The 26474-nt window shown below is 37.9% G+C and overlaps 1 protein-coding gene across 1 annotated transcript; it reads right to left on the bottom strand.

Annotated features, from left to right (window-relative positions):
• Nucleotides 1-583: 583 nt before the first annotated feature.
• On the bottom strand, nucleotides 584-26474 carry NUDT21 (nudix hydrolase 21). Its single transcript, XM_004456568.5, has 7 exons — nucleotides 26168-26474; nucleotides 22137-22337; nucleotides 21187-21250; nucleotides 13387-13476; nucleotides 6424-6499; nucleotides 5605-5719; nucleotides 584-4344 (listed from the first exon to the last, which is right to left on the bottom strand). The coding sequence occupies exons 1-7, from the start codon at nucleotides 26281-26283 to the stop codon at nucleotides 4323-4325; spliced, it is 684 nt and encodes a 227-aa protein (XP_004456625.1). The 5' UTR covers nucleotides 26284-26474; the 3' UTR covers nucleotides 584-4322.

Genomic DNA, 26474 nt, shown 5'->3' with positions numbered 1-26474 from the left:
TTCATACATCTTTAGTGGCCACTATAAAATATACAAGTAATAAAATTTTTAGAAAAACTTTACAATAACTCTATCAGGTTTCAGTCAACTTTTATTCAGATATAAAGCCTCAAGGCCATGGTTCCATATGGCACACCATGTCCCTCCATTTTAAGTAAATTGTTATTTAAGATGCTGAAATTAAATTACACATCATTACATAAGCATTAAGCATAGTGTGTGTCACAGATTATGACTTCCAAGCAAGCTGAGAAAAAACTAAAGAAGCCAACACTCTGTAGATGAGGAAAGTGATCCCTAACTTATAACCAAGTATTAACACAATTGTGTTGCAACATCATGTTGAGTGAAACTGAGGCTGAGCAGTGAAAGAAATCTGCCTAAGAACACTAACACACAGGAGGGAGTATGGTGAGGAGGGTAACATCAATGTCCCAGACTTTCAGGCCCTCATTATTATGCCAAGCTGTTACCCAATGGTCCCCAACCACTAACAATGAAAAAGAACCATGCGGGATTTCTAATGGCACAGTAAGGTTAGTAGCCACATACACAGGACCATCCCAAAACAATCACAAATTCATTGTTTTAATTTTTTTATTGAAATGACAATAAAATTAAAAAAAAGAACAGTGACTGTTTTAATCAAACTTTTGCTTTACAAATATAAAAATATAACCAAAACTTCAAACAGTTTCTTTTTTACATTTTTCTATAAACTTAATATCAGAAGAGTTCTTAAAACCAAACTACAAATGAGCTCATACATTGTGATGTGAACACAAGAACCAAAAGTTATAAAATGCACTGATCTTTCTCTCAACACAACAGCATAAATCAATAGTTTTCCAACTTATCTCTAGTCTTGCTATACAACCCCATCACTAAAACAGAAAATACTTATACCTAAACTGGCTTAATCTAAACTTATTTAGGTCTTAATTTACACACACACACACACACACACACAAGCTTGAAAAATATTAATACAAGTTAATATTACAATGTGTTTTATGGCTCAAGTCAAATTACAGTATTATGTTTCTTATCACATATTTAAACAAGGGCAAACTGTCTGAAACAAGTTCCATTTAACTCAAATAGTAAGCGATATAAAACAAGTGGAATAATAGGAAAATCAAATCTTATTCTATAGAAGCTGACTTGTATTGCAGTTAAAAACTACTACACCTTCTTTGGCAATGCAACATACATAACTGCAAACTCTATCAAGCTGTCTTAGTGATCAGCACATATTGTTCCAAACATTATGACCTAGTAAAAAACATTTAAGCTTGAGAAACACAAATGTGGAAAAGCTACTCCAAGCTCATCATCACAAAGGACTGAACAGTATTTAAAATATAAAGCCATAGGAAAGCTGAGAGCGTAAGAGTCACATCGTTTAAGGGAATTTTAATCAAGACTGCTTGCTGGCCTGCTGAATTTGATGGATCTCTACCTCTCACTGATAATTTTTTTAAAAAGCAAACAGACTGGTTTATTTGGCTATATTTTGTCCAAATACAATGCTAACTTAATGGAATCTTTAAATGTCCATAATAGTAACTGAATCACACAATGCTAGTTATAGGGGAAGATAATGATAAAAAGTAAAAATCTTCCAGAGCTGCAGTGTCTAACAATACAAATTCATACACAGAATCATAATGCCATTTAATTATCTTCATTTTAAAAATCACAAATTTCATTTTTCTTTAAAATATGATTTAAAGGAATTGCGTAAAACTTTTAGGCTTTCCCCCCAATCTACTGAACATTTTTCAGGGTCCTTTAGTAGTTTTACATAGAGTATGTGCTCCTTGGATTACTGAGAGAAAATAACAGCATAGAGTACAATGCAAAAGAAGGCTCTCATCTGTAGACTAGCCTTGAACACAGTAGGCACTCAAATATAAGCCCATTAATCAAAATCTCATATTAAAGTTATGCAGATCACTGGAATGCACAAATGAAGGCTCAGTTCTTCAAGCGTGTTAAGAACTTGCATATTAAAAGAGCTTAGTGTTAAAGAATGATCTTGTACCCTCTCTTCTAATGCTATAGTAACATACCAGATTTGAACAAGAGTACTGGGATCCAATCGCAAAAAAGTTTTAAAAATTTGTGTGCAATGTGTTTAAGGTGTCCTCGTGGGAAGGGGAAGAGATGAACAAGACAGCTCAACTGAATGCTTGTCATATGCCAGACCAGATCTCTTATATCTCAAGGTGGGTTACCCAACCAACCTCAATCAAAAGTTTTTCTCACCTGAGCGCCACTGTTTGGACGACTGACTCACATACACTGGGAAGAAGTGACCAAGGAAGAATGTCTAGGTCAAAGTTTAAGGAACAAAGAACATGGCTGGTCTCAAATCAGATGACTCTACAATTCAAACACTTCTTATTGGCAGCACTTTATATATCACCAAGAAAAAAGTCCACTTCTCATCACCCTCCCCAAATTGCAGGAGCTAACACATCTGAAATGGGGTTACCACAGCTTTTCATTTGGATGCCAGAAGCAATCGTGGAGGATGGGCTGGATCAACTCTTCTCCATTTCTCCCTTCCCCAGTCTTGCAGGACCCAGCTAATCAGTGTGTTTGCCAGTAAAATTATACATTATAAGTCCACTAATATAAACCAGACAGGAAGGACTATTAATTCTTGAGGGAACAGAACTATCCACAGAGCTAGTAATTTTTTTCTAAAGAAATTACTCATCACTTTTGGTCATAGAAATTGATGCTCACCTACTACTAAGCACAGGCATGGGTTAGAGTCCCCACTTGACATGCAACCATATGAACTAAACAAACTTCATTGTTTATAGATAAAATTTCTCAGCCACTCCTACTCTGATTTTCTCAAATCTAAACAGGGAATATATGACATGCCATTCATATCACCAATATTCAGGAGAATAGCCCCATGATCAGTATCATAAAAGTATACTAATCAAAAGTTCATTTCTATCTACAAAAAATTTACTTACACCTATCTTTGTTTTTAAACATAGCTGCATCTTACAAGATTTCTTTTACATTAAGCCTAAGTAAACAAGTCCATAATAAGGCATACACAATATACTTTGACCATTAAGCAATGGCACAACCAAAAATTCCTTTGACCCCAAGTCCTTTATAGTCCCCTAAACAAATTCAATTTTAACTTGGCAGTGTTAAAAAGTTTTCAAATTTTGGTATTTTTCTTAGGCAGACAAAAATCCCCTAACCAAGCCCTAGATTTCTCTTGATTCAGATTATTCCATAATATTTTTTAAAAGGCTGTATCAATTGCTAAAACAAAATTTTCAATCTATACATACGACTTCAGACCAATTAAAATAACTTTGCAATGCCCACTGAACAATAAGAGTTCAAAACCTAAAATGGAAGGTGGTATTGCACAATGTTGTAAAAGAAATTACCGTCACTGAATTGTACACTTAAAAAGATTAATGTGACAAGTTTTATTATATGTTACAATTTTTTTTAAAAGTTAAAAAAAAAAATCCTAACAAACGTACTTTTAGAAACTTCCTTCACAGATAACTATTTTTACCATGGCCCTAAGACATAATTTCACAACATCACAAATTATTAATACTTTCTGTAATGTGATGGAAAAAATCCAAATGAATTCCGAAGGGGTCAATTTTTCACCATTCCCATGACTCTGCCAACCTAGCCAATTTTAATGGTTTCCAGTATGCTTAAGGCCTGTTGCTTGTGAACCAAGGTCTGAACAGTTATAAAATATACTAGTTTTCAATAAACAGTTCTATGGTAACATAAGGTATAAAATTTGGTATGCAAGTTGCACCTTGGACTCAATCAAATCTAGTTACCAAAACTAATGGAAGATTCTCATCACAAAGTTCTATAACTGAGGTCTTAAAATATACCCCCAAAAGGTATCAGAGCAAGGGTACTAGTACACTTGACTGGACTAAACCTGCCATTGTCTTCTAGCATTTACCAGCCTAGGGGGAAAAAAAAATAACAATCCTCACCTGTAAGAATTTGAAAAGTTTAATGAGTAAAAAAAAATACAAATAGAAAGAAGTCCACTTTGTTTAATGTACAAAAAAAGTATGAGTAGAACTAAAAGTGAATTAAACATTATCACAATTGTTTACACCACTATCGAGTTCTTCATATTAACTTTGCTATTCAAACAACAGAAAGTAGGGGGCAATTTTAGGGACTGAGAAAGAGATTAAACAAAAAAAACCTTTTCTACCATGTTTATTCTTCTACACTGTATAGCTGTGCTCACAGAGACGGCTTCTTTTACTTCTCCACTGCGCAGAAATTTAGTTGTATATAAAATTGAACCTGAATTTAAAAAAGAACAATATCCTTTATTAAAAACAATGTTCTTTACATAGCTTTCACCATACATGATAAAGAAACTGATCTGGATATTTCTCCCCTTCCTTGACATCTTTGGCATTTTCTACACACACACACACTTTTAAACTCCCACCATCATATCCTACACATTATATAACAGTGTTGTGGAAGACATAATTTTTAAAATTTCAAGAGTATAAATTTGATTAATTATCCACTAATAAGTTCCTTGAGGGCAAAGGAAGTTTTGTGTGATTTTTTGGTTTTTTTTTAGTCACATCATTGTCCTCACACCACTCAGCACAGAGCCCTATACCTGAGAGGTAGAAGTTTAAATAAATGAATAGTATGACTTTTCTTTCAGATCCCATATTTCAACCTGTAACCTATTGGCGGGCCAAAACAGACAAGTGACAGACCAAGGTTGATGCACTTTTCAGGTGCTGGCACTGTTCTAGGCACTTTAAAAAATTTTTTAAAAATCTGTGTTCTTCCCTCCCTCCTTTTTTATGTATTTTTTCACTTGGTCTTCACAAGTTCATTATCCTGTGAAGTGAGTACTACCATCCCCACTTTACAGATGAAGAAACAGACAAATATGTAGAATAGTTTGCCTAAGGTTATACTGCAAACAAATACTAATAGATTCAAATCCAAGTCCTGACAGCAGACTCTACATTCTTAACCATGTTATTCTATGATTCCTATCTATGGTTAGTTGTAAGGAATTCAACCAGTACCAATCAACTTTTTATTTTTTTTAGGAGGTACTGGGGATTGAACCCAGGATCTTGTACATGTGAAGCAGGCACTCAACCACTGAGCTACACCCACTCCACACAATCAACTTTTAAAAACTACATCTCTCATCACTCTCTGCCTAAAAAAAAAAAAAGGAAAGAGAACTGAATGATGAGCTTTAATTCTCCACATTTTTACACAAACAACTCCCTTCTTATTTATACACTGCTGGCTACTATTTCAACATCTCTTCTTTTAATGTAGAATTAAATCTTAAGTGCAGGGAATATCAGATTTGGGAAACAGCAGTTAGACAAATAGGATCTAGGGGACATTTAGTCACAGTTAATCTATAATTTCCATATGACTTAAGGGTTCATCTATTATTTTAGTTTCTTTAAAGACCAAAATTCACAAATTACTCCTTCTCAAATATTCTCAAGAACATTTTAAATATGACAGTTTATATGAATAAACCACAAAATGTTCAGATTTCCATACCTGCTCAAAAGCTGAGGGAGACTAGAAATAATGGGTCCATATCCTGGTGCATTGTCATACAATTCAAACAATGGTGCAGCTACCAGCTTGTAATTTTTCGGGACTGCAAACAAGGCTAAAATAAACAAGACGTAATTTTATTCAAATAAGAGTCTATATGGTTTTTTTTTCCATTTCCCTTTAAATTCATCACCAAATTTGCTTTTAAAAAACATTTTTGTTTCCATAGAAAAATTTTAAGGAAAAAGATAATTCTCATTAACACATTTTGGTTTGGTTTTATCTTTTAAGCAAAAGCTCACAGTTACAACTTTGAATCTAAGTCATCTTCTAAATAGATCCATTCTATTAACAACCAAGAGCACCTTACAGATGCTGGCCATGGGCAAAAGGAGAAAGGAGGGCCTTGAATTTGTATTATTCTGGATTCCACTGTAAGGCTATTTTAAGAAAGCAAATAATTACTTGTTAAATGCACAAGAGGCCTGAGGATGGCTTTTTTTTTTTTTTAAATAAATAAATTCACCTATCTCCCCAAATTTTCATTGGTTTATCACCCAATAGTAACAATGCTTCCTGTGGAAATCAACACCAGCAGCTGAACAATTAAAAATTTTACCGTAATATGGTATTTTAGGCTCTAGATAAATTTACTTTCCCCCATGGCATGACTGAAATATTTAAGAGAAAAACTAGGTAACTCGGTTAACATGATTTGTTTTCAGTTTTACTATAAATCCAAAAATTCAAGGAAACACAAAGAGAGGTATCCATGAAATTACAAGTTCTTAGATGGTCTTCAAAAGCAAAATAACTTACCTTTCTCTTGAAGTTGAACCAGAAACAACTTCTTATGTTCCTTAGGCTTTGTAATATGTGCAGGAATATATGGATACTAAAATAGCAAATTAGAATAATTTACAGTTTCCAAAAGTCATCATCTCTTACACACCTCTCTCTATGCTTCTATTAATAAATTTCCTCGCCACACAATTTTATCAAATACTGCATGGCTTCATTTATTTCTTTACATGTTTATTCCCCCAATACAGAGTATACTGCTGAGAAGTAGACTCCCTTTTATTCTTCCCTTTACCAGTACCTAACAGATGAATAAATAAATGCTTTAATAAATATAAAAAGCAGTAAACCATTCAGCCACTTGGGACAATTAAAAATGTAGTCATAAGCAGAGCAGGCATAGCAGGCATAGCTCAGTGGTTGAGCGCCTGCTTTGCATATACATGGTTTTGGGTTCAATCTATAGTTACCTCCCCCAAAAAAATGTATTCACAGGGTTTACAGCTTAAATAATAATTTATAACACACTGAGGTCTGATTTTAATTAGTGTTTTAAATAAATTTTTTTTTTCAATATCATTTGAAGTTAAAATTTCTAGATCCTTGATGTGGACCTTTTTAGTATATTAAAAGTTTAAATATTGCCTGTGAGGTATTTGATGAGACACCCCTTCTTCCACCCTCCAGCAACCACACATACACACCCTGGGCACAGGCTTTGGGAAAACCAGATGTGCAGTCTAAGTGGAGCTCCGCCAGGTAGGCAGAGAAAAACTGCTTGAGAAAACACAAAATACCTTTTGAGAATTAAGGGGATAAAGAGAATTACAGAAGGGAGGTTGTTATCTGAGAAAGAAGAATTCTGATATACAGGGCAAAAATTTCTATGACACAAATACGATTTTCCAAAAAAAAAAAATACGATTTTCATCCTACTACAGATGTTCTGAAAATCTCTCCTATAACCCCACCCCACACGCAAAACATTCAGAAAAATCTACTCTTGCTTTTAAAATTGTATTTGAGGGCAGGGGTTTTTAAACGTGTTGAAAACAGACAATCAGAGAGTGGGAATAAAAAAAGAAGCTAACGAAAGGAGTTCACTGAAACTGAGATTATAGGTGTTTCAAAATCCAAAAGCCTGTGGATCAAATGTGGCTTGCTGCCTGTTCTTGTAAATAAAGTCTTACTGGAAAAACATCAAACTTTCATTCAATGACGTATTATCTATGGCTCCTTTCATGCTACAATGGAAGAACTGCACAGAGACCTCCTAAGCCTAAAATATTTACTATCTGGTTCTTTACATAAAGTTTGCTGACATCTTACATACAACATTTATAGCAAGCTTAGTAACCAGGCACTCTATCAAGTGCTTTACTCTTTCCATTAATCCTCACAACAACAGTACAAAGTAGTTATTATTACCATTCCCATTTTATATAAGGAACTGACCCTAAGAGAAGCAAGTGTCTGTCCCAAGATTACACAGCTAAGTAGTGAAGTAAGGATTTAAGTCTATCTACTTAACTCTTACCTAACTATAAAAGCCTATGCTATTTCCCACAATGCTAGCCAACTGGTACCTAACCAATATACAAATTAGAATAATAACATACCAGAGCTATCCCTAGGGTACAATGAATTGAGGAAATTTCCCAGTCTTTTTTTTTATTAGCAAAATTGTGGGCTAACAGAACAATCATGCAAAAAATACAGGATTCCTATACACCACTCCATCAAAAACTTGCACTGATGTGAAACTCTTTTGATGAAAACACATTTTCGTAACTGTAGTAATAATTAAAGTCCACAGTTTAACTTAGGGTTCACTGTGTGTAGTACAGCTCCATGAATTTTTTAATAAATTTTGTTCTGTTACCATATGTACAATCTAACATTTTCCTCTTTAAATCATATTCAGATATATTTCAGTGCTGTTAAATTGTGTTCAAAATGTTGTGCTACCATCACCACCATCCTCAACCAAAACATTTCCACCATTCCAAATATGGACCCTGTACATTTTTTTAACTCTTAACTGCCCATTCCCTATCCCTACCCCATTCCTTGGTAACCTATATTCTAGACCCTGACTCTATGCGTTTACTTATTCTAATTGTTTCAAATCAGTGAGATCATGTAATATTTACCCTTTTGAGTCTGGCCTATTTCACTCAACATGATGTCTTTCAGATTCACCCACATTGTCACATGTATCAGGACCTTCTTCCTTTTTATGGCTGAATAATGTTTCACTGTTTGTATATTCTATAGTTTATTCATTCATTGGTTGGCTGACGGACACCTCGGTTGCTTCCATCTTTTGGCAATGTGAATAATGCCACTGTGAACATCGTTGTGTAAATAACATGGTTGATTTTTTTTTTTATAATAGCAGCCATTTTATTGGGTATGAAATGGTTATCTCATTGTGGTTTTGATTTGCAATTTCCTGATGCCTAATGACATTAAGCATCTTTTCATGTGCTTTCTGGCCATTTGTATATATTCTGTGAAGAGATAGATATCTTCTTTGGAGAAATGGCTCCACCCTCTTGCTATGTCTTATATAAACTGAGAACACACAGAGAGAAAGGACACACAGAAAAGGAAGCTCTGCCATTTTGACCCAGCCATGTGAGAGGGAGGACTCCAAGTTTGTCTACAGCTGCAGAAAGAGAGAGAAGCCTGAGAGGCTCAAGAAGATGAGGCCCAGGTAGAGATGCCTGACTGCCCACAGCTGAGCTCCAGGAGAAAGAGACCACAGACTGCCAACATGCCTCACCACATGGCTGCTAGCAGCAACCTTTGGTGAGAAAGCACCTCTGATGATGCCTTGATTTGGACATTTTCACAGCCTTGGAACTAAAGGTTTTACCCCAAATAAACCCCCTTTATAAAAAGCCAACCTATTTCTGGTATTTTTGCACTGGCCACCTAAGACAGCCTTTGTTTATTTTACACCTTTTTTGTCCCTCACTTCCATTATTGTCTACTTTTATATTTATTTGCCTTTTTGTGTTGTAGCCTATTGAGTGCCTTTTCATTTCTATCTGGATATATTTTTCATTTGTTTTCCTTGTGGTTACCATGGGGTTAAAATTTAACATCCTCAATATATAACAATCTTATTTGGTTTGATACCAACTTACCTTCAATAGCATGCACATACACTTTCCCTATACCCCCTGCCCTCCCCCATTTTTTTTAACTTATTACCCCATTCTACCTTTATACATTTTATGTTAAAAAACGTAGGTCTATTATTACTTTTTATGCATTTGCATTTTAGCAGCTACAGCAAGTAAGAAGCAGAGTTACATACCAGACAAATATACTGGTATTTATTGTTACTCAAATGGCTGCCTTTACCACACCTCTTTACCTAAGCTGCTTTGAATCACTGGCTATTCTTTCTTTCAGTCAGAAGAACTTTCTAAATTTAGCACTGCTTGTAGGGCAGGTCTACTGGTAATGAACTCCCTCAGCTTTTGTTTGTCTGAAAATGTTTTAACCTTGCCCTCATTTTTGAAAGTCTCATCCAATATAAAATTTAGGGCTGGCAGTTGTTTTCTTTCAGCAGTTTCAGTTTTTCAACCCACTGCCCTCTTGCCTCCATGACTTCTAATGAGAAACCGGCACTCATTCTAGTTGGGTCTCCCTTGTACATAACACTTGCTTTTCTCATGCAGCTTTCAACTCTCCTTATCCTTTGCATTCAACAGTGTAATCAATACACAACAGGGTGCATTTTTCTTTTTACCCTGTTTGGTGTTTTCTGAGCTTCTTGGATGTGCATATTCATATCTCTTGCTAAGTTTGGGAAGTTCTCTTTCATTATTTCTTTGACTGTTCTTTCTGTTCCTCTGTTTCTTCTCCTTTTGCGACTCCTGTAATGCATATATTGGTACACCTGATGGTGTCCCATAGCTGTCTTGGGCTATTTTTGTTTCCAATTATTTTTTTTCTTTCTCTTCCTCAGCCTGACTCATTTCAAGTGTCCTGACTTCAAGTTTACTCAATATTTGTTCTGCCAGCTCCAAATGGCTCTTCAAACTCTCCTGGGCATTCTTCATTTCAGTTACTGTAGTCTTCAACTCTAGTAGTTCCGTCTGGTTCCTTTTAAAAATTTCTCTTTACTTAAGACTCTCATATTGCTCGTTCATTGTTTTCCTGATATCCTTTAGTTTTCTGTACTTTCTTTCATCTCCTAGAGCAACTGTAAGATCATTTTTCAAAATGTTCTGCTTGGTTTATCCACATCCTCAGCTTCTTTATTTGGAGTTTTCTGTATTTTTATCCTATTTGGATGGGCCATCATATCCTGCTTCTTTCTCCTGAACTCTTTTGTTGCCCACATAGCATTTCAGTATTTTAAAATGGTAAACTCTGGAATTTATTCCCTGAGATATCTGTTTCTTGGTTTTTTAATCAGCTGGTGATAAAACAGAGACTTTCTTGAGCTTCAGCCCTCCTATCAGGAAGGTGTCCAAGATGAATACAGTCTACAGGGTTTCCCTGTCTTTCTGGGCCTCTGTCTTATCCCCAAGCTTTTTCTGCTTGTTGGTTACTTTGGAGTTCTCTTGTTTACAGCAGTTTGGTTAACCCCTCTGTTTTCGAAGAGACAGACCTCCCTCTCCTGGGTGTTTGAAGTTGGCAGACCTTTGTCCCCGACTGTAAGCATCTAGTTTTCACCTGCCTTTCACTGTCTCTAGCTACTTTTGCCTGGAGGGCAAATTCTGAGGAGGGCTACCTCAAAAAGGACTTTCAAGTCAATCTTTCCCAGCTGAGCACAAGGAGAGAAGCCCCTAAAAGGCTCAAAGAGCTGAGGGCCCTTTGATGAGCCATATACCCGACAGCTCACAGCTAAACTTGGGAAGAAAGTGGAGCAGCCAAGACAGAAAGGAAGCCCAGAAAGAGATAAGCCCTATGCCTGGTATCCACAGCTGAGCTCTGGGAGATGGTAGATTCTGGAGGAAGCAGAGACCTGGTCAGAAATAGCAGCCATCTTGCTTCACCACATGGCAGGACCCCAGGAAGGCATCTCTGATGCCTTCATATGGACATTTCATGACCTATATATAAGCTTTTACCCTAAATAAAATCACCATTACTAAAGCCAACCCATTTATGGTACTTTTCACCAATAGGACTTTGGCAAACTAAAGCAACATGAAAGTGCAGGGGGAGTTAACAAACCTAAGGAGCAACCTTCATCGTAAGTCTTCCATTCTTCCAATGGACAATTCAGAAGGACATTTCAAATAGTTTCTAATAGTCCTCAGGAGGATTAATGTACCCCTTTTTTGGCTTCCACTACTTCCGGTCTCCCTCTTCTTCTACTCACTACTGCTTCCTGGGATCACCACCCTAACTATTTGTATCCAAGTCTCCATCTTATTCTTTCTTTTCAACAAAGCCAAATTTTTGGAATTGTTAAGGAATCAATTAATTCCTCTGAAAGCTGGTAAGTAAAGGATAAGCACCAAGTATCCTTTCTTTCCCACACAAACTATACTGTACCTCAAGGTAACCAAATAGTTGATGAGAAAATTTTCTATAGCGAAGTCTTAAACACTGATGAATTAGATCTTGATAATCATCAATGGGATTCTAGCATTACAAAAAGGAGACAAGCGAACAATATAATGTTCCTGACAGAAGTACCCAATACCACCCACGAGTGGTAGCCAGTTGCCAGGATGGCTTCTAATGATCCCTGACTCCTGGTATTCACCTGTTTATGTAGTTCCTTCCATACAGTACTAGGGTTGCTCTATGCGACCAATAGCATACAGCAGAAGGGATGATTTATCACTGCCAAGGTTAGGTTATAACAGACTGTGTACTCCTTCTTGGGCACTCTCCGTCACTGTGTCTCTCATGATCTCTTGGATCATAGGCTCTGGGGGAAGCCAGCTGCCTTACTGGGAAATGCCCCTTATAGGACTCTCATAGTAAGCACCTGATGGAGTCCCTGGGTCAGGAGGAAGCAAGGAAATGAAACCTTTGGTCTACTAGTCCAGGATGAACTGAAGAGGTATGCTAACAAGCAAGTGAGCTTAGAAGCCAATCCTTCAGGTCCAGTCGAGGCTTAAGATGACAAAGCCTTAGCTAACAACTCGATTGCAACTTCATGTGAGCCAGAATCACAAGGCTAAGCAACTCCAAGATAACTGACCATCACAAACTGATGTCATAACTGTATATTGTTTTAGGCAGCCACAGATAAATAATATACCACCTATGAAAAGTCTTACTCATTATCTGTCCAACTCCACAAATTGAGTGTGAATCCAATCTCTTGATCTAACTAACAATTTACAGGAAGTATACGGGAAAGAGCAACATGTTCAATAGCAATAGGGGGATGCGATCGATAATGGAAACACTAAAACTACAAATAGCCTGTTTTCATTAAACAAATTATAAGGGAAAAAAGGGACAGGGAACCAACCTATATATGTGGAACAATTCTGTGTCAAATCATAAAAAATAAAAATAAATATTAAACAACTGGGAATATGTAAGCAGTGACTATATATTCAATATTGTGGAGTTATTTCTTATTTTTAGGAAGAAAATGGTACTGTGGTTATGTTTTTAAAAAGATCTTTCAGAAATGCACACTGCAATATCGATGCTTAAAATGATATCTAGGATTTGCTTCGAAATAACCCAAGGTGAACACAAGGGAGTAAGAGGAAAGGGAGGTGATAAAAAAAAGCTTGAGCATAAATAGCTAACTGTTGAAGCTGAATGACAGTAATGGGATACATTTATTATTTTCTCTACTTTTGCTTATTTTTAAAATTTTCCATTAAAAAAAAAATGCCTGGCTTTGTATTTGTTATTGAAATTAAGGAAAGGAAAGAAGGAAATTTCAAGTCAGATTTTACTTTGGTCTTTTTAAATGGCAAGATTTAAAAATAATTTTCTGTTTCCTCAAATGACCAGCAAATATAACTAAACACTGACCTGAGGAGGTTCAAAATTTGGTCTCCACCAGTTACCAATGCAGTCATCAATGACCCAGTCTTGCAGAACTCCATCCTGACGACCCAGTATCTGTGAAAAAGAAGTGATAGTCAGTCAACGAACCTAATAGAGACATGTGGCTAATGTGCCATCCATATAGGTTTCCCTATCCCACTCTATCCCTTCCCACTAACTACAACTTTCAACTTGTAGCAGTTTCCCCCACACCTTTGTCTCTATGTTTTTTAAAAAGTGGAAATTGTTTTTTGAATTTTCTATTTTTTTTTAAAGATTTATTTTTATTTATTTCTCTCCCCCCTAACCCCACCATTGTCTACTCTGTGTCCATTCACTGTTCTTCTGTGTCCACTCGCATTCTTGTCAGGTGGCACCGGGAATCTGTGTCTTTTTGTTGTGTCTTCTTGCTGTGTCAGCTCTCCGTGTGTGCAGCACCACTCCTGGGTAGGACGTACTTTTTTTGTGCGAGACAGCTCTCCTTGCAGGGCACACTCCTTGTGCGGGTGGCACCCTATGCAGAGGCACCCCTGCGTGGCATGACACTCCTTGTGCACAGCAGCACTGCATGTGGGCCAGCTCACCACATGGGCCAGGAGGCCCTGGGTATCGAAACCTGGACCTCCCATGTGATAGGCGGATGCTCTATCAGTTGAGCCACATCCGCTTCCCTGTCTCTATTTTTTTTAAAACACTCTTGTTTTTACATAAACTTTATTTTAGAATAGTTTTAGATTTACGGAATAGTTGCAAAGATAGAACAGAGATTTCCCATATATTTCATACCCATTTTCTCCCATTATTAATATAATACATTAGTGTGGTACATTTGTCACAACTAATGAATCAATACTGACATGGTACTAGCTGAAGTCCATACTTTATTCAGATTTTCTTAATTTTCACCTAAAGTCCCATCCAGGATACCACAAATCATTTAGTTTTCATGTTTCTTCAGGCTCCTCTAGACTGATAATTTCTACACTTTTCTTGTTTTTGATGACCTTGATAGTTTTAAGGAATGTTAGTCAGGTATTTTGCAGAATATCCATCAATTAGACTGGGGTTATGGATTTGAGGGAGGAAGACCACAGAGGTCAAGTGCCATTCTCATCACATCATACCAAGGGTACATGCTATGTACATGACATCACTGGTATTATCCTTGAAAGCTGGCCGAGGAAGTGCTTGTCAGGTTTCCCCACAGCAAAGTTAAATTTTTTCAAATATTCTTTTATGACCATTTCTTGGTTATTTTTGATTTCTAAAAACCTAAAACATCCACCGATTCCCTCTACTACAGAGAATTTACATCTTAAAACCACACACCCCCAATTCATACTTTTCCTTCTACCACACTCCCAGCAATATTAAATATTTAGTATTTAAATAAATACAACCATGTAAACTACCCACAACTAAATAATTAGTAAGCCATAATTGAATCACCTTGTACAATCTTTAATCTTTAATATTTAGTTAATAGTCTTTTCCTTTTGTTTCCTATCACTAATTCATCCCCACACTCTATGGAAAGTTTAAATTTTTTCTCAATCCAATTATTCTTTTTTTTTAAGGAGAGATATCTTCTATCATCCTACTCCAATCTGTAGTACATACTCTCTAACTATGCTGCCCAGCTGGAGTCCTAGGGATTCCCTTTCCCTCTCTCCTGTGTTAGCTTATCTCTATATTCTGAATTCTGTATCGTCTTTCTTAGTCTATTCCTTTATTTTGGAGGTGAACACCCACCAGTAACGTCCTGAGAAAAGGTACAAGAGATAAAACATTTTTTGAAACTCTACATGTCTGGAAATAACTATTTTATCTACACACTTGACTCACAGTTTAATTAGAGAGAGAATTCTAAACTGGAAATCACATTCTCTCAGAATTCTGAGGGCATGTTCCATGATCTTTTAGCTTCCCATATTATTACTGAGAAGGCAGATGCTATTTTTTTTTTAAGATTTTTATTTATTCCTCCCCCACCCCCAGTTGTCTGCTGTGTCCATTCACTGTTCACTTTGTGTTCTTCGGTGTCTGCTTGCACTCTTGTCAGCGGCACCAGGAATGTGTCTCTTTTTGTCGCATCATCTTGCTGTGTCAGCTCTCCGTGTGGAGGCACCATTCCTGGGCAGGCTGCACTTTTTTTTGCAAGGGGCAGCTCTCCTTACAGGGCACACTCCTTGTGCGTGGGGCTCCCCTACATGGGGGACAACCCTGTGTGGCATGGCACTCCTTGCACTCATCAGCACTATGTGTGGGCCAGCTCACCACACAGGTCAGGAGACCCTGGGTTTGAACCCTAGACCTCTCATGTGGTAGGCGGACGCTCTATCCGTTGAGCAAAATCCACTTCCCACTATTTGATTTTGATGCTTTGTATTTAACCTGTGCACCCCCACTATTTGAAAGCTTTTAGAATCTTCCCTTTAACCTTACTGATCTAAAATGCCACGATGACATAACTTTGCAAGGATCTTTTAACAGTCTGAAGATCCTTTCAATGCTTTTCAATGTGAAAATAGATGCCCACAGATCTGGGAAATTTTCTTGAAGATATTGATTTGCTAATTCTTCCTTTTCCTCTGTCCTCTTTAGTTACGGTTTATATTGGTTCTTCTAAACTGAACCAGTAATTTTACCTTTTCTCACCTATGTTCCATCTTTCAATCTTTTTGTTCTACTTTCTGGTCTATTTCTTCAACTCGATCTTTCAGCATCTACTAAATTCATTGTTTCTGTTAACACTTAATATTTATGAGTTCTTTTTTGTTCTCTGAATGTTATTTTTTAATGGCACTCTATTTCACAGATGCAATATTTCATCACTCCAAGAATATCATAATTGTGTTGATCAATGAATTTCCTGTTTGTTGCGTTCCTTTCATTCTTTTGATCATCTTCTCAAGAAGCTTTCTCCGTAAGGCTGGTGATAATTTGTTATCTGCTCACACTTAAGGGAGAGGCAATAAGATGGCTGACTCTCACCTGTGTGCACAGGCGATGGGGCTATCTAGTTCTTTAGGAAGATTCCCACATCTCAGCATGTGAAGGTCTTTTTTTCTTGATCTAATTACTTTCTCCAGAAATAAAACCTCCACCCTTCTCACTGGGATATTTAAAGGCTTTGCCAACATTATATCAGCCTGGTAGAAGCCTAGAGTCTTACTATTTAGGATTTAGATTTCCACTTACTCTTCCTGTCCCCTAAACTTTTTCACTGCTTGATGTTCTCTACAGAGACTCAATCACCAGCCACACTTAAGAGTGGGGAAAATAAGCTAGAGGTATAAATATGTTCTACTCAGGCTTTCAACCAATCCTAGTTTCAATCCATGAATGGCCCCACTTTTACAAGTTGCCTGGCACCTCCATGCCTTAGCCTTTCAGGTATCTACAGTGCTGTACTATGGACTGTCCTTCTGCTAGACTTAAGTTTCTGCCAAGTCAATTATGATTTGTCCATATGCTTTCCAGATTCAATTTTTTTTTTTTTGTTTTCTCATTTTGCACTCTTCTTTATCCTATTAGCTTTCTTTTTTAAACCCCTTTACTGCCTCTTTAGTTTTGAGAAGGAACAGAGGTAAGCAGGTAGGATCAGACTACCATAATTTAACTGGAAGTTCAAGTACAACATAATATTTAAGACTCATAGTGCCTTTTTAAAAATCCTACAAAGACAAGCCCAAAAGTCAACAGTGGTAGAATTACAGGTGATCTTAGTTTTAATTTTTCCTTCTGTTTTTCTGTGTTTGCCAAGATTTTGGCATTGAGTATGTATGAGTTTTGTGATTGAGGGGAAAAGTTGCATGTTATAAAAGAAAAACCTTAACAAAAACAACCTATACGTCTCAAAACCCTCCAGCATCTATGCATTTGGCCCCAAGTCTTCAGAAGCAGACATTAAAAAGTACTGCAGGGAAGCAGATGTGGCATAAGCACCTGGGCTCCCATCTACCATATAGGAGGTCCAGGGTTCGATTCCCAGGGCCTCCTGGTGAAGGCAAGCTGGCCCGTGCAGGAGTGCTGGCCTGCGCAAACACTGGCACAGCAAGATGACGCAACAAAAAGAGACACAGAGGAGAGACAATAAGAGACACAGACGACCAGGGAGCTGATGTGGAGCAAGAGATTGTGCACTTCTCTCCGACTCTGAAAGATCCCAGGATCGGTTCCCAGTGCCGCTTAAAGAGAAGACAAGCAGACACAGAAGAACACATAGTGAATGGACACAGAAAGAGGACAGTGAACACGAAACAACTGGAGGAGGGATAAATAAATCAATCTTTAAAAAAATAGTGCAACTTGGGCAAAGTCTAAAAGGTAAATATGTTAAAAAATGAAAACAGGTATGTAACAAGAATCTCATTTTTCAAAATTCTTGAGGGCGCTCCATTCAGATGAAGATGGTAGAAGGAGACACTTAGGGCTCCATGCCCCCACAGAAGCTTTGAACAACCAGCAAGAACTGACAGAAACATCTTTCTCAGGACTCAAAAACAAAAAACAAAAACAGTTACAGGACTCTAGTAACAGGGCAAGTGCTAAATCAAGAAAAAGAATTCTTGAAAGTGGTAGGATTTCATGGTGCCCTGGCTAGACCATTTCCTGTTCCCTCATGGGATGTAGAGCCAGTTCACCCTCCTAGTGTACAAAGATCTCTGTCCCAGGTCCAGAGGGAGCAGAATGGCCTTCTTGTACCTGCTGGGAGCATGTATGTCTGGTGGGATCTGACTGGTGGTGGCCTAAGGGGACTTACCATCCCAGAAATTGCCCTGCCTGTAGCAGGCAGCTCAGTGAGCTTTCCCTCAGAATACTGTGGGTGATTAAGTCCTGTTGCCTGGGGCAAGGGTCTGCTGGCTACAGGACATATAGTGCAGTGTGTGTGTGTGTGTGTGTGTGTGTGTGTATATATATATATATATAATGCAGTGCCTAGAACAGTGAGGAAACTGTTTCCTAGGGAAGAGGGGACATCTGTAATATAAATAGGGGACTTCCTAGGGCTACACACATGTCCCAGACAAGACACATACACAGAAATGATCAGAGAGGCCCATATACTTTGGCCTAGAGCTTTTCTCATACAACTCACTATCAGGTTAAGCTCTGTAGAAGAGCATTCATACAGGTCAATCTGCAAAGACTGGAAAAGGTGTTTTCTTTTTTCTTATTTTTGTTAGGTCCTGGCATTCTAAGAAAATTCATTTCCATAATGAGCTTAAGAAACAGTTGCCACAATGTCTAAATTTCAGCAATAATGTATTCAAATATCAAAATGTCCAGTTTCAACCAAAGATTGTAAAACATACAAGGGACCAGGAAGCGATGGCCCAAGGAAAGGAAAAGATTAAAGCTTCAAAACTATTAACAAGGAGGACCAAACTTGGTGCATACCAAACAAAGACATTTTTTAAAAATGGGTCTAAACATGTTAAGGAGCTAGATGAAAACATGGACAAAAACTAAGGAAATCAGAAAACTGATAAATGAATGCAAAGAGAATATCAAAAGAGAGGTGAAAAATATGAAAAGGAACTAAACAGTTGAAGTCCATAGTAACGGAAATTGAAGATTTCCTAAAGGGGTTCAACAACAGATTTGGAGCTGGCAGAAGGAAAAAAAAAAAAAAAATCAGTGAGCTTAAAGATAAGACAGTTGAAATTATTCAGTCTGAGGAGCAAAAAGAACAAAGGAAAAAGAAGAGCCTGAGGAACTTCTGGGACACCTTCAAGCACACAGATATACACATTGTGGGCATTCAAGAATGAAGAAAGAAAAGGGTAGACAGAATATTCAAGGAAATAATGGCAGAAAACTCCCCAAATTTGACAAAAAATATGAATATACACATCCAAGGCACTCAATGAATTACCAACAGGATAAACCCAAAGAGACACACACCATGGCCAGGTTGTTAAATGTTAAAGATAAAGAGAGAATTCTAAAAGCCATGAGAGAGAGAAAGCATCACATGCAAAGGAGCCTCGATAAGATTAAGTTCCAATTCCTCATAGGAAACCATGACAGCATGGTTGTGGGATGACACACTTCAAGTACTGAAAGCAAAACATTGTCACCCAAGAATTCTGTATCTGGGAAAACCATCTCTCAAACATGAGGAAGAAATGAAGATATTCCCAAATAAACAAAGCTGAGGTAATGTGTCAGCACTAGACCACAGCTACAAGCGATGCTAGAGAGCTCTGCAGGTTTAACAGTAAGGGTAATAGACAACAGATCAAAGTTCCATGAAGGAATAACAATCTCCAGTAAGAGTAATGGTAAGCGTAAATATAAATGCTAGTACTATTGTGTTTCTGGTTTGTTACTCCACTTTTTACTTCCTATAGGCTCTAAAAGGCAAATACATAAAATGTAACAAATCCATAGTTTTGGGCTCAATGTATAAACATGTAATTTGTGACAAGAACTACATAAACATAGAATGAAGAAGTACAGAAACATAGGTTTTGTGTATACTGCTGAAATTAAGTTGGTATCAAAGCAAATGAGGTTGCTATAGATTTATGATGATAAATTTAAGCTCTGTGGTAACTACAAAGAAAATATCAGAGAATATACAAACTCATAGAAACAAAAATTAAGAGTATAAATTGCCAGTGGTAGAGGGCAGCAGAATGGGGAGTTAACGCATAACAGGTGTAGGATTTGTTTGGGAAGATTTTGGGAAAGTTTAGTAACGGCAGGTAGCAAGGTTACTGCAATACTGTGAATGGGATTAATTATACTGAATGACATGTTTGGGAGTGGTTGAGTGGGAAAGTTTATGTTGTGCAAGGTTTCCACAATTTGAAAAAAAAAAAAGGACAACATAAGAGACAATGACAATTAAACGCAATATATGATCCTGGATGAGATCTAACCAAGGAAAAGAAAAGGCTCAAAGGAACATTATTGGGACATATGAAATAAACTGGAATATGGACTGTAGGCTTTGTATCCATGCTAAACTGCCTAAACTTTATAACTGCCCTTGAATACCCTTGTTCTTGCAAATGTACATGGCAGTATTAAGTGCTCAAGGAGCATAGCGTATACGACCAACACTCAACTGTTTAGAAAACAGACTGACTGGAAATACAGGGATGAATGGATGGATGTTTGGCTAGAAGGGAAGGAAGGAAAGAATGATATAGCAAAAGTGGCAAAAAATTAAAATAGGTAGATCTCAGTATCTGGGGGGTATGGGTGTGTTGGCGTTCCCTGTATGGGGTTTGTATTATTTTTGTAACTGTCCTCTAAGTTTAAACATATTTCAAAATTAAAAATTTTTTAAAGATTTATAGAGGCAAACTCTGCAACAGGACTGCCTGCATTCAAGTCTTCAGCACCACAACGTACTAGCTGTAACATCAAGCAAGTTACTTAACCTCACTGTGCCCATTTCCTCATTTGTAAAATAAGATTAATAGTAGAACCCACCTCCTAGGATTGTCTGATGATTAAAGGAGTTATTATTGCGAATAAGGTGCTTAGAACAGTGCCTAGTACAGAGTACTCAATAAATGCTGGCTTTTATTAATCATTATTGTTATATCAACCTTTCAAAGGAAGAAAAATGTTAAAACAAGTATGAGTTCAATTTGCAGAAACACTGTATCAACACTCTGGGATTTAGTTTTATTTATTGAAAATGAAATATTCAAAATAAACTGATCCTTTACACAAGATATAAAGAGCCTTATTATCCACTAAGTTGATCGTATTTCACATGGGCAATAATGAAAATGTCAAAGTATTTAAAAAGAAAAATACCTCTGTCATTAAGCGTTTTAGTCCTTCAACTTCATCTTCTCCTGGATTAAGTTCACCACCAGGTCTGTATAAAGGTTAAGAATTTCAGCTTTCAACTTAATACAACCCAGGGAAAAGGGCAAGAATATAGTAACAGTTATTTCTACCAAAAAATTCATTAACATATTTCAGTGTCATATAAGGCAATCAAAGCAAACATTTCACAGGGAGGGAGAAAAGTATGCTAGAAAATAGAATTCATGCTAATTCATGAGACTAACAGTAGGTGAATCCTAATTTTAAACAAAAAACCAAAACATATAATGTTATATAAATCAGAGGAGGGAAAATCTAGTTACAGACCACCAGCCCATTCCAACTTTTTCTCTTTGGAAGCCATCTGCTGATAATGGAGTCCAGATATGTCCAGAAAAGCAATGGACTCCATTCTCTGGCTCTGAGGAATGGGCCATTTTTCAAGAACTTCAACCTAAGCATCTGAGACATCTCTTTTTGGTACAATCTGGTCAAACAGTTGTGGACCAAATGTAAACTGAGAGATGTGTAAGCTTAAATGAAAAAAACTGGTCAGTTATCTATAAAAATGTAGGTCATTTCAACATCAGGAAATCAACATCAGGAAACACTATTCATCCTAAGGAAAAAAATACCAAAGATTCTTAGTAATACTGCATTGAAGTCTAGAAATGGAGTTTGGAATAATAACCTATGGTGCTTTTATCAAGCTCTATAATTAACTACAATATATAGAAACATGTGGATTTCTAATTAAGCAATAAATGAGCACTGCACTAGAGAAAAAATTACTTGTGATTTTTTCTTTCTAAAGACTCCATTAACAGTTTGTTGAAATAGTGTTGACTAAAGGCTGAAACTGTATTCTAAAGCTGCATAATAAAACAGCAATCCTATTAAAAGTTGTCTTGTTGTTCATTTCCAGTGACACTTACAATTTGAAGAAAGTTGTTCCCAGTTGTAGCAGTAACACATGAGGTAGCCGGTGCTCATGTACAATCAAAACTCCTTCTACAGTCCGCCTCATTCCAATTTTATCAAACTCCTCCCTCATGCGCTGAAATCTGGCTGCAACAGAGCTGTCCTTCTCATAGAGGGGTTCTTTTGTACCAAATGTATAATTGGTAAGAGGGTACCTATGATCCAAAAACAAGCATCCAACATTAATAACTGAGACCATAATTTACCATGACAGATACCAACAACATATAAAGAAACCATGGTGAAAAATGTATATATTGTACTTAGAGACATAGGATTTGTTCAAAGTCACACAACTAGTCAATGGGACAACAGAGAATCTGGTTGTCTGGACTCAAAGCCAGAGCTTTCCATCAGACCAAGCTGCTACATTCTATTTGAACATTCAAGTCTAGATTACACTGTCCTCAAGGCTCTTAAGTGCTAGCGAAATGGATTTCTAGTAATCCTCTCCTTTTAGCTCTGGTTGCTTTACTAACACTACCAACCTGGTTAATATCCCCATCCATTCCTCTGACTACTAATCTAATCAGATATTGTAGTAATTATGGGCAATAATGGCAAATCTGTATTTTTTTTCTATAAACTGAGCCAACTCTTTCCATCAGCATCTCCTAAGTTATTTCCTATTTCACCCAGTCATCTATCCTCAGACTTTTCTGGCACCACAGCCCTTTCCTCCTCAAATCAACTTTTCTATACTCATTTCCTCCCCTCTGCTAAATCTTTTTAGCTTTTAAGAATCCTACATTTAGTCTATTCAGTATCCTTATTCTTACCTTCTCCTCACTTCCATCTTTTTGTCCACCATATATAATCAAACTATCCCCTCTTCCTTTATCAAAAATTCAAAAAATGGCTCAGTGTTGCTAACCGTTCTCATCTTGCCTAAAGTTCAAATTGCTCCTTAAAAATAGATGAAAGTACCAATCATATTTTATTATGTATACCATCTTGTAACTCCTCACTCGTAAGCCTTACACCCTATTTTCAGATAAAAATGATTTGATCACACTTGTCTATCCCCAAGGTTATCTATTCTCTCTAAAAGGCCTCAAAATTAAGAGTCAACCTCAGCTTACCTTATTCACTCGGCTTTTCTAGACAGGATAAGAAATCAAGGTTGCCAAGACTAAAAAAAAATAACTCCAGAAGCCAAAGTCCAGGTATAAATGAAGCAGTTTTAAAGTAGCAACTAAAATATACCACTTTCAGTATGCTTTAAGATTATTAAGAACTGCCCCCCAACAGACCCAACTCTGAATAAAAGATTGTTGCCACTGCGTCAGCAGCAGCTGCTGCTACTTCACACAGCACCAGGCAATTTTTAAAAAATGCTTTATATATATTAACATTTAGTTCTCACAACCTGAGATCAGAAAGAATTAAGAAGTCATAACACATCTCAAGAATCACCTCCCACATCAGTAAGATGTCAACAAGATGAATAGCAAACATTTTCAGCTGTGAAACCAGAATACTAGCCCAATCAGATACATATTATTCCAATGATACTGTGAGATTCTGAAGTAGAATCTATACCTAACTAACCTCCTCACCACTGTATACCCAGCACCAAGCACATATTTGGTACAAAAGAAACATTCATGCAATATACCCTAAAAAAAAAAAATATATATATATATATATATATATATATATATATATATGGGAGTGGGGGATGGGGAGATTAAAGGGGTGGGCTTGTTTTCAATCTAATCATTACTCACCTAGGTGAACAGAGTTCACAGTACAATGATAATTTTGAATGCTGTATTTATAGAGGTGAGGGAAATTGCTTTAAATCAACTCATAACCTTAATGAAGCAAATATTAAAACATTTTACTGAAAGCTAGTCATCAAGGAAAACCTGTGGGTCCTAGTTTTCATCAAAATCCAGAGCTGTGCTTTCATATTTTTAAAGGAACATCTGTGCCTTTTCCATTATGAGGATTTTTTTTAAGTGATGTCACATTAAAATGTTACCAGTGTGTTAATATAGCAGGCACAAATATTTATATGCACACAACTATCAACTAATTGCAGTTAATTTTATAAACCCATCATCTTTACATCTTAATTTCCAAACCAACACCTCTTTTCCCAAATAAAACAATGATAACCATCTTTCGCTTTTGAGGGGAGAAAGTTCATTTATTTGAATATAAAACAGAGAAAACACTTAAAAATATTTTAACTGAAAACACGAGTATCAGCAAATCCTTGCACCTTTTTTTTTTAAGATTTTATTAATTTTTCTCCCCTCCCCCACCCCGCCCCAGCTGTCTGTTCTCTGTGTCTATTTGCTGCATGTTCTTCTTTGTCTGCTTCTGTTGTTGTCAGGGGCATGGGAATCTGTGTTTCTTCTTGCTGCGTCATCTTGTTGTATGGTGCCATTCTTGGGCAGGCTGCACTTTCTTTCGCGCTGGGCAGCTCTCCTTATGGGGTGCACTACTTGCTCGTGGGACTCCCCTACACGGGGGACACCCCTGTGTGGCACAGCACTCCTTGCGCGCATCAGCACTGCGCATGGGCCAACTCCACACAGGTCAAGGAGGCCCAGGGTTTGAACCACGGACCTCCCATGTGTAGGCGGACACCCTATCCACTGGGCCAAGTCTGCTTCCCACCTTTTTTTTTAAAGATTTTTTTTTTAAGTTTCTCTCCCCTTCCCCCACCCCAGTTGTATGCTCTCTGTGTGTTCTATGTCTGCTTGTATTCTTGTCAGCAGCACCCAGAATCTGTCTTTTTTGTTGCATCATCTTGCTGTGTCAGCTCTCCTTGTGTGCGGCCCCACTCCTGGGCAGGCTGCACTTCTGTTGCGCAGGGTGGCTCTCCTTATGGGGCACACTCCTTGCATATGAGAGGCTCCCCTACGCAGGGGACACCCCTGCATGTGCGCTCCTTGCGCACATCAGCACTGTGTGTGGGCCAGCTTCACCACACAGGTCAGGATGCCCTGGGTTTGAACCTTGGACCTCCCATGTGGTGGGCAGATGCTCTGTCCATTGAACCAAATCTGCTTCCCCTAGCACCTTTTAAATATTAACCAGTATAAACTGACAACTTTCTTCCATCAGGGTCAGTACCACGCTGCCTCAAAAAACAAAGTCTCAGAAATGATGAAAATTAAAAAGCATGCGGTCAATTTTTTGAGCAAGAAACATCCCAAATGCGAATTACCTACCAAAGCAAGATTGCTTTTAAATGACCTTGAAACGCAATGGCTTGAAGTTGAAATAAAACAGTGAGTTCTCTGGGACATCTTGCCTGGTCCCTTCCACCTTTTGGAAGCCCCACCACAACAGCATCCACCCTCCCAAGCTGGGACCTACTGGGTGCCCGGAGGCTTTCGAAGCTGCAGCAAAGCTACGTGAATGCGTAGGGCAGGACGCCAGCCATGAGCAGATGACTAAAACGTGACATATTGGTAAGTTGATATACTATATGATAGTTAGGAAAAAACAGACGTACACATTAAAGCTAGATCTCAAAAGCTTGATGCTGGAGAACAGTGAAAAATCGCAAAAACGGTACAACCATTCACATCAAGTAAAAATACACAAAACAATACCACACACGTGATGTGAACGCATAAACATTACACCCGAAGGATAAAAACCCGATTTTGAAGTTGGCTACCCCTCGGGAGGTCGGAAATGGATGTGTTCAAAGCAAAGTTCAGTTTTACCTATAACGTTTTATTTATTTTTTTTCAAATAAAGACTGAAACAAATATGAATGGAGAGGATAAGAAAGAGCCTTATTTTTGGAGCAGAAAAACCCTTTCAAGCAGAGCACCACGAGGGGCCCCGTGGGACCAAAGGCGGCGCGCACTCGCCAGCCGGAGTGGGGGCGGGAGGAAGGCGGGGAGCCAGCCGACGGGCCGGGGGCGCGCCGGAAGGACAGAACTGTAATCTTCAGCACCATCACAAGGAGCGGGACGCCGAAGTAGGCCTCACACAAAGATCTGGCGGCACTTACAGGTTGATGGTGCGCTCCAAGGTGAGGGGCTTGGTCTGCTGGATGTACTTGTTGCCGAACTGGTTGACTCCCCGGGGCCAGCCGGTCTGCGAACGATTGGGCGGCACCACGGACATGCTGGCGAGCACGAGCGCTGGCGGCGAGCAGAAAGAAGGAGGCAGGCGACACTCCCCGTGCGGACAGCGATTATGTGCGGACAGCGATTATGTGCGTCCTGCTCAGCAGCCTCCACCCGCCATTAACATGAAAGCGCAAGAGGAGGTTACGCACGCCGGAAGTGCATGCGGAGCCTCTGGCGGCGGGAAGT

Source organism: Dasypus novemcinctus, chromosome 18, assembly GCF_030445035.2.
Source record: "Dasypus novemcinctus isolate mDasNov1 chromosome 18, mDasNov1.1.hap2, whole genome shotgun sequence".
Lineage (NCBI taxonomy): Eukaryota > Metazoa > Chordata > Mammalia > Cingulata > Dasypodidae > Dasypus > Dasypus novemcinctus.
The sequence above is the reverse complement of the archived record's forward strand: the minus strand, read 5'-3'. Positions and strand labels throughout refer to the sequence as shown.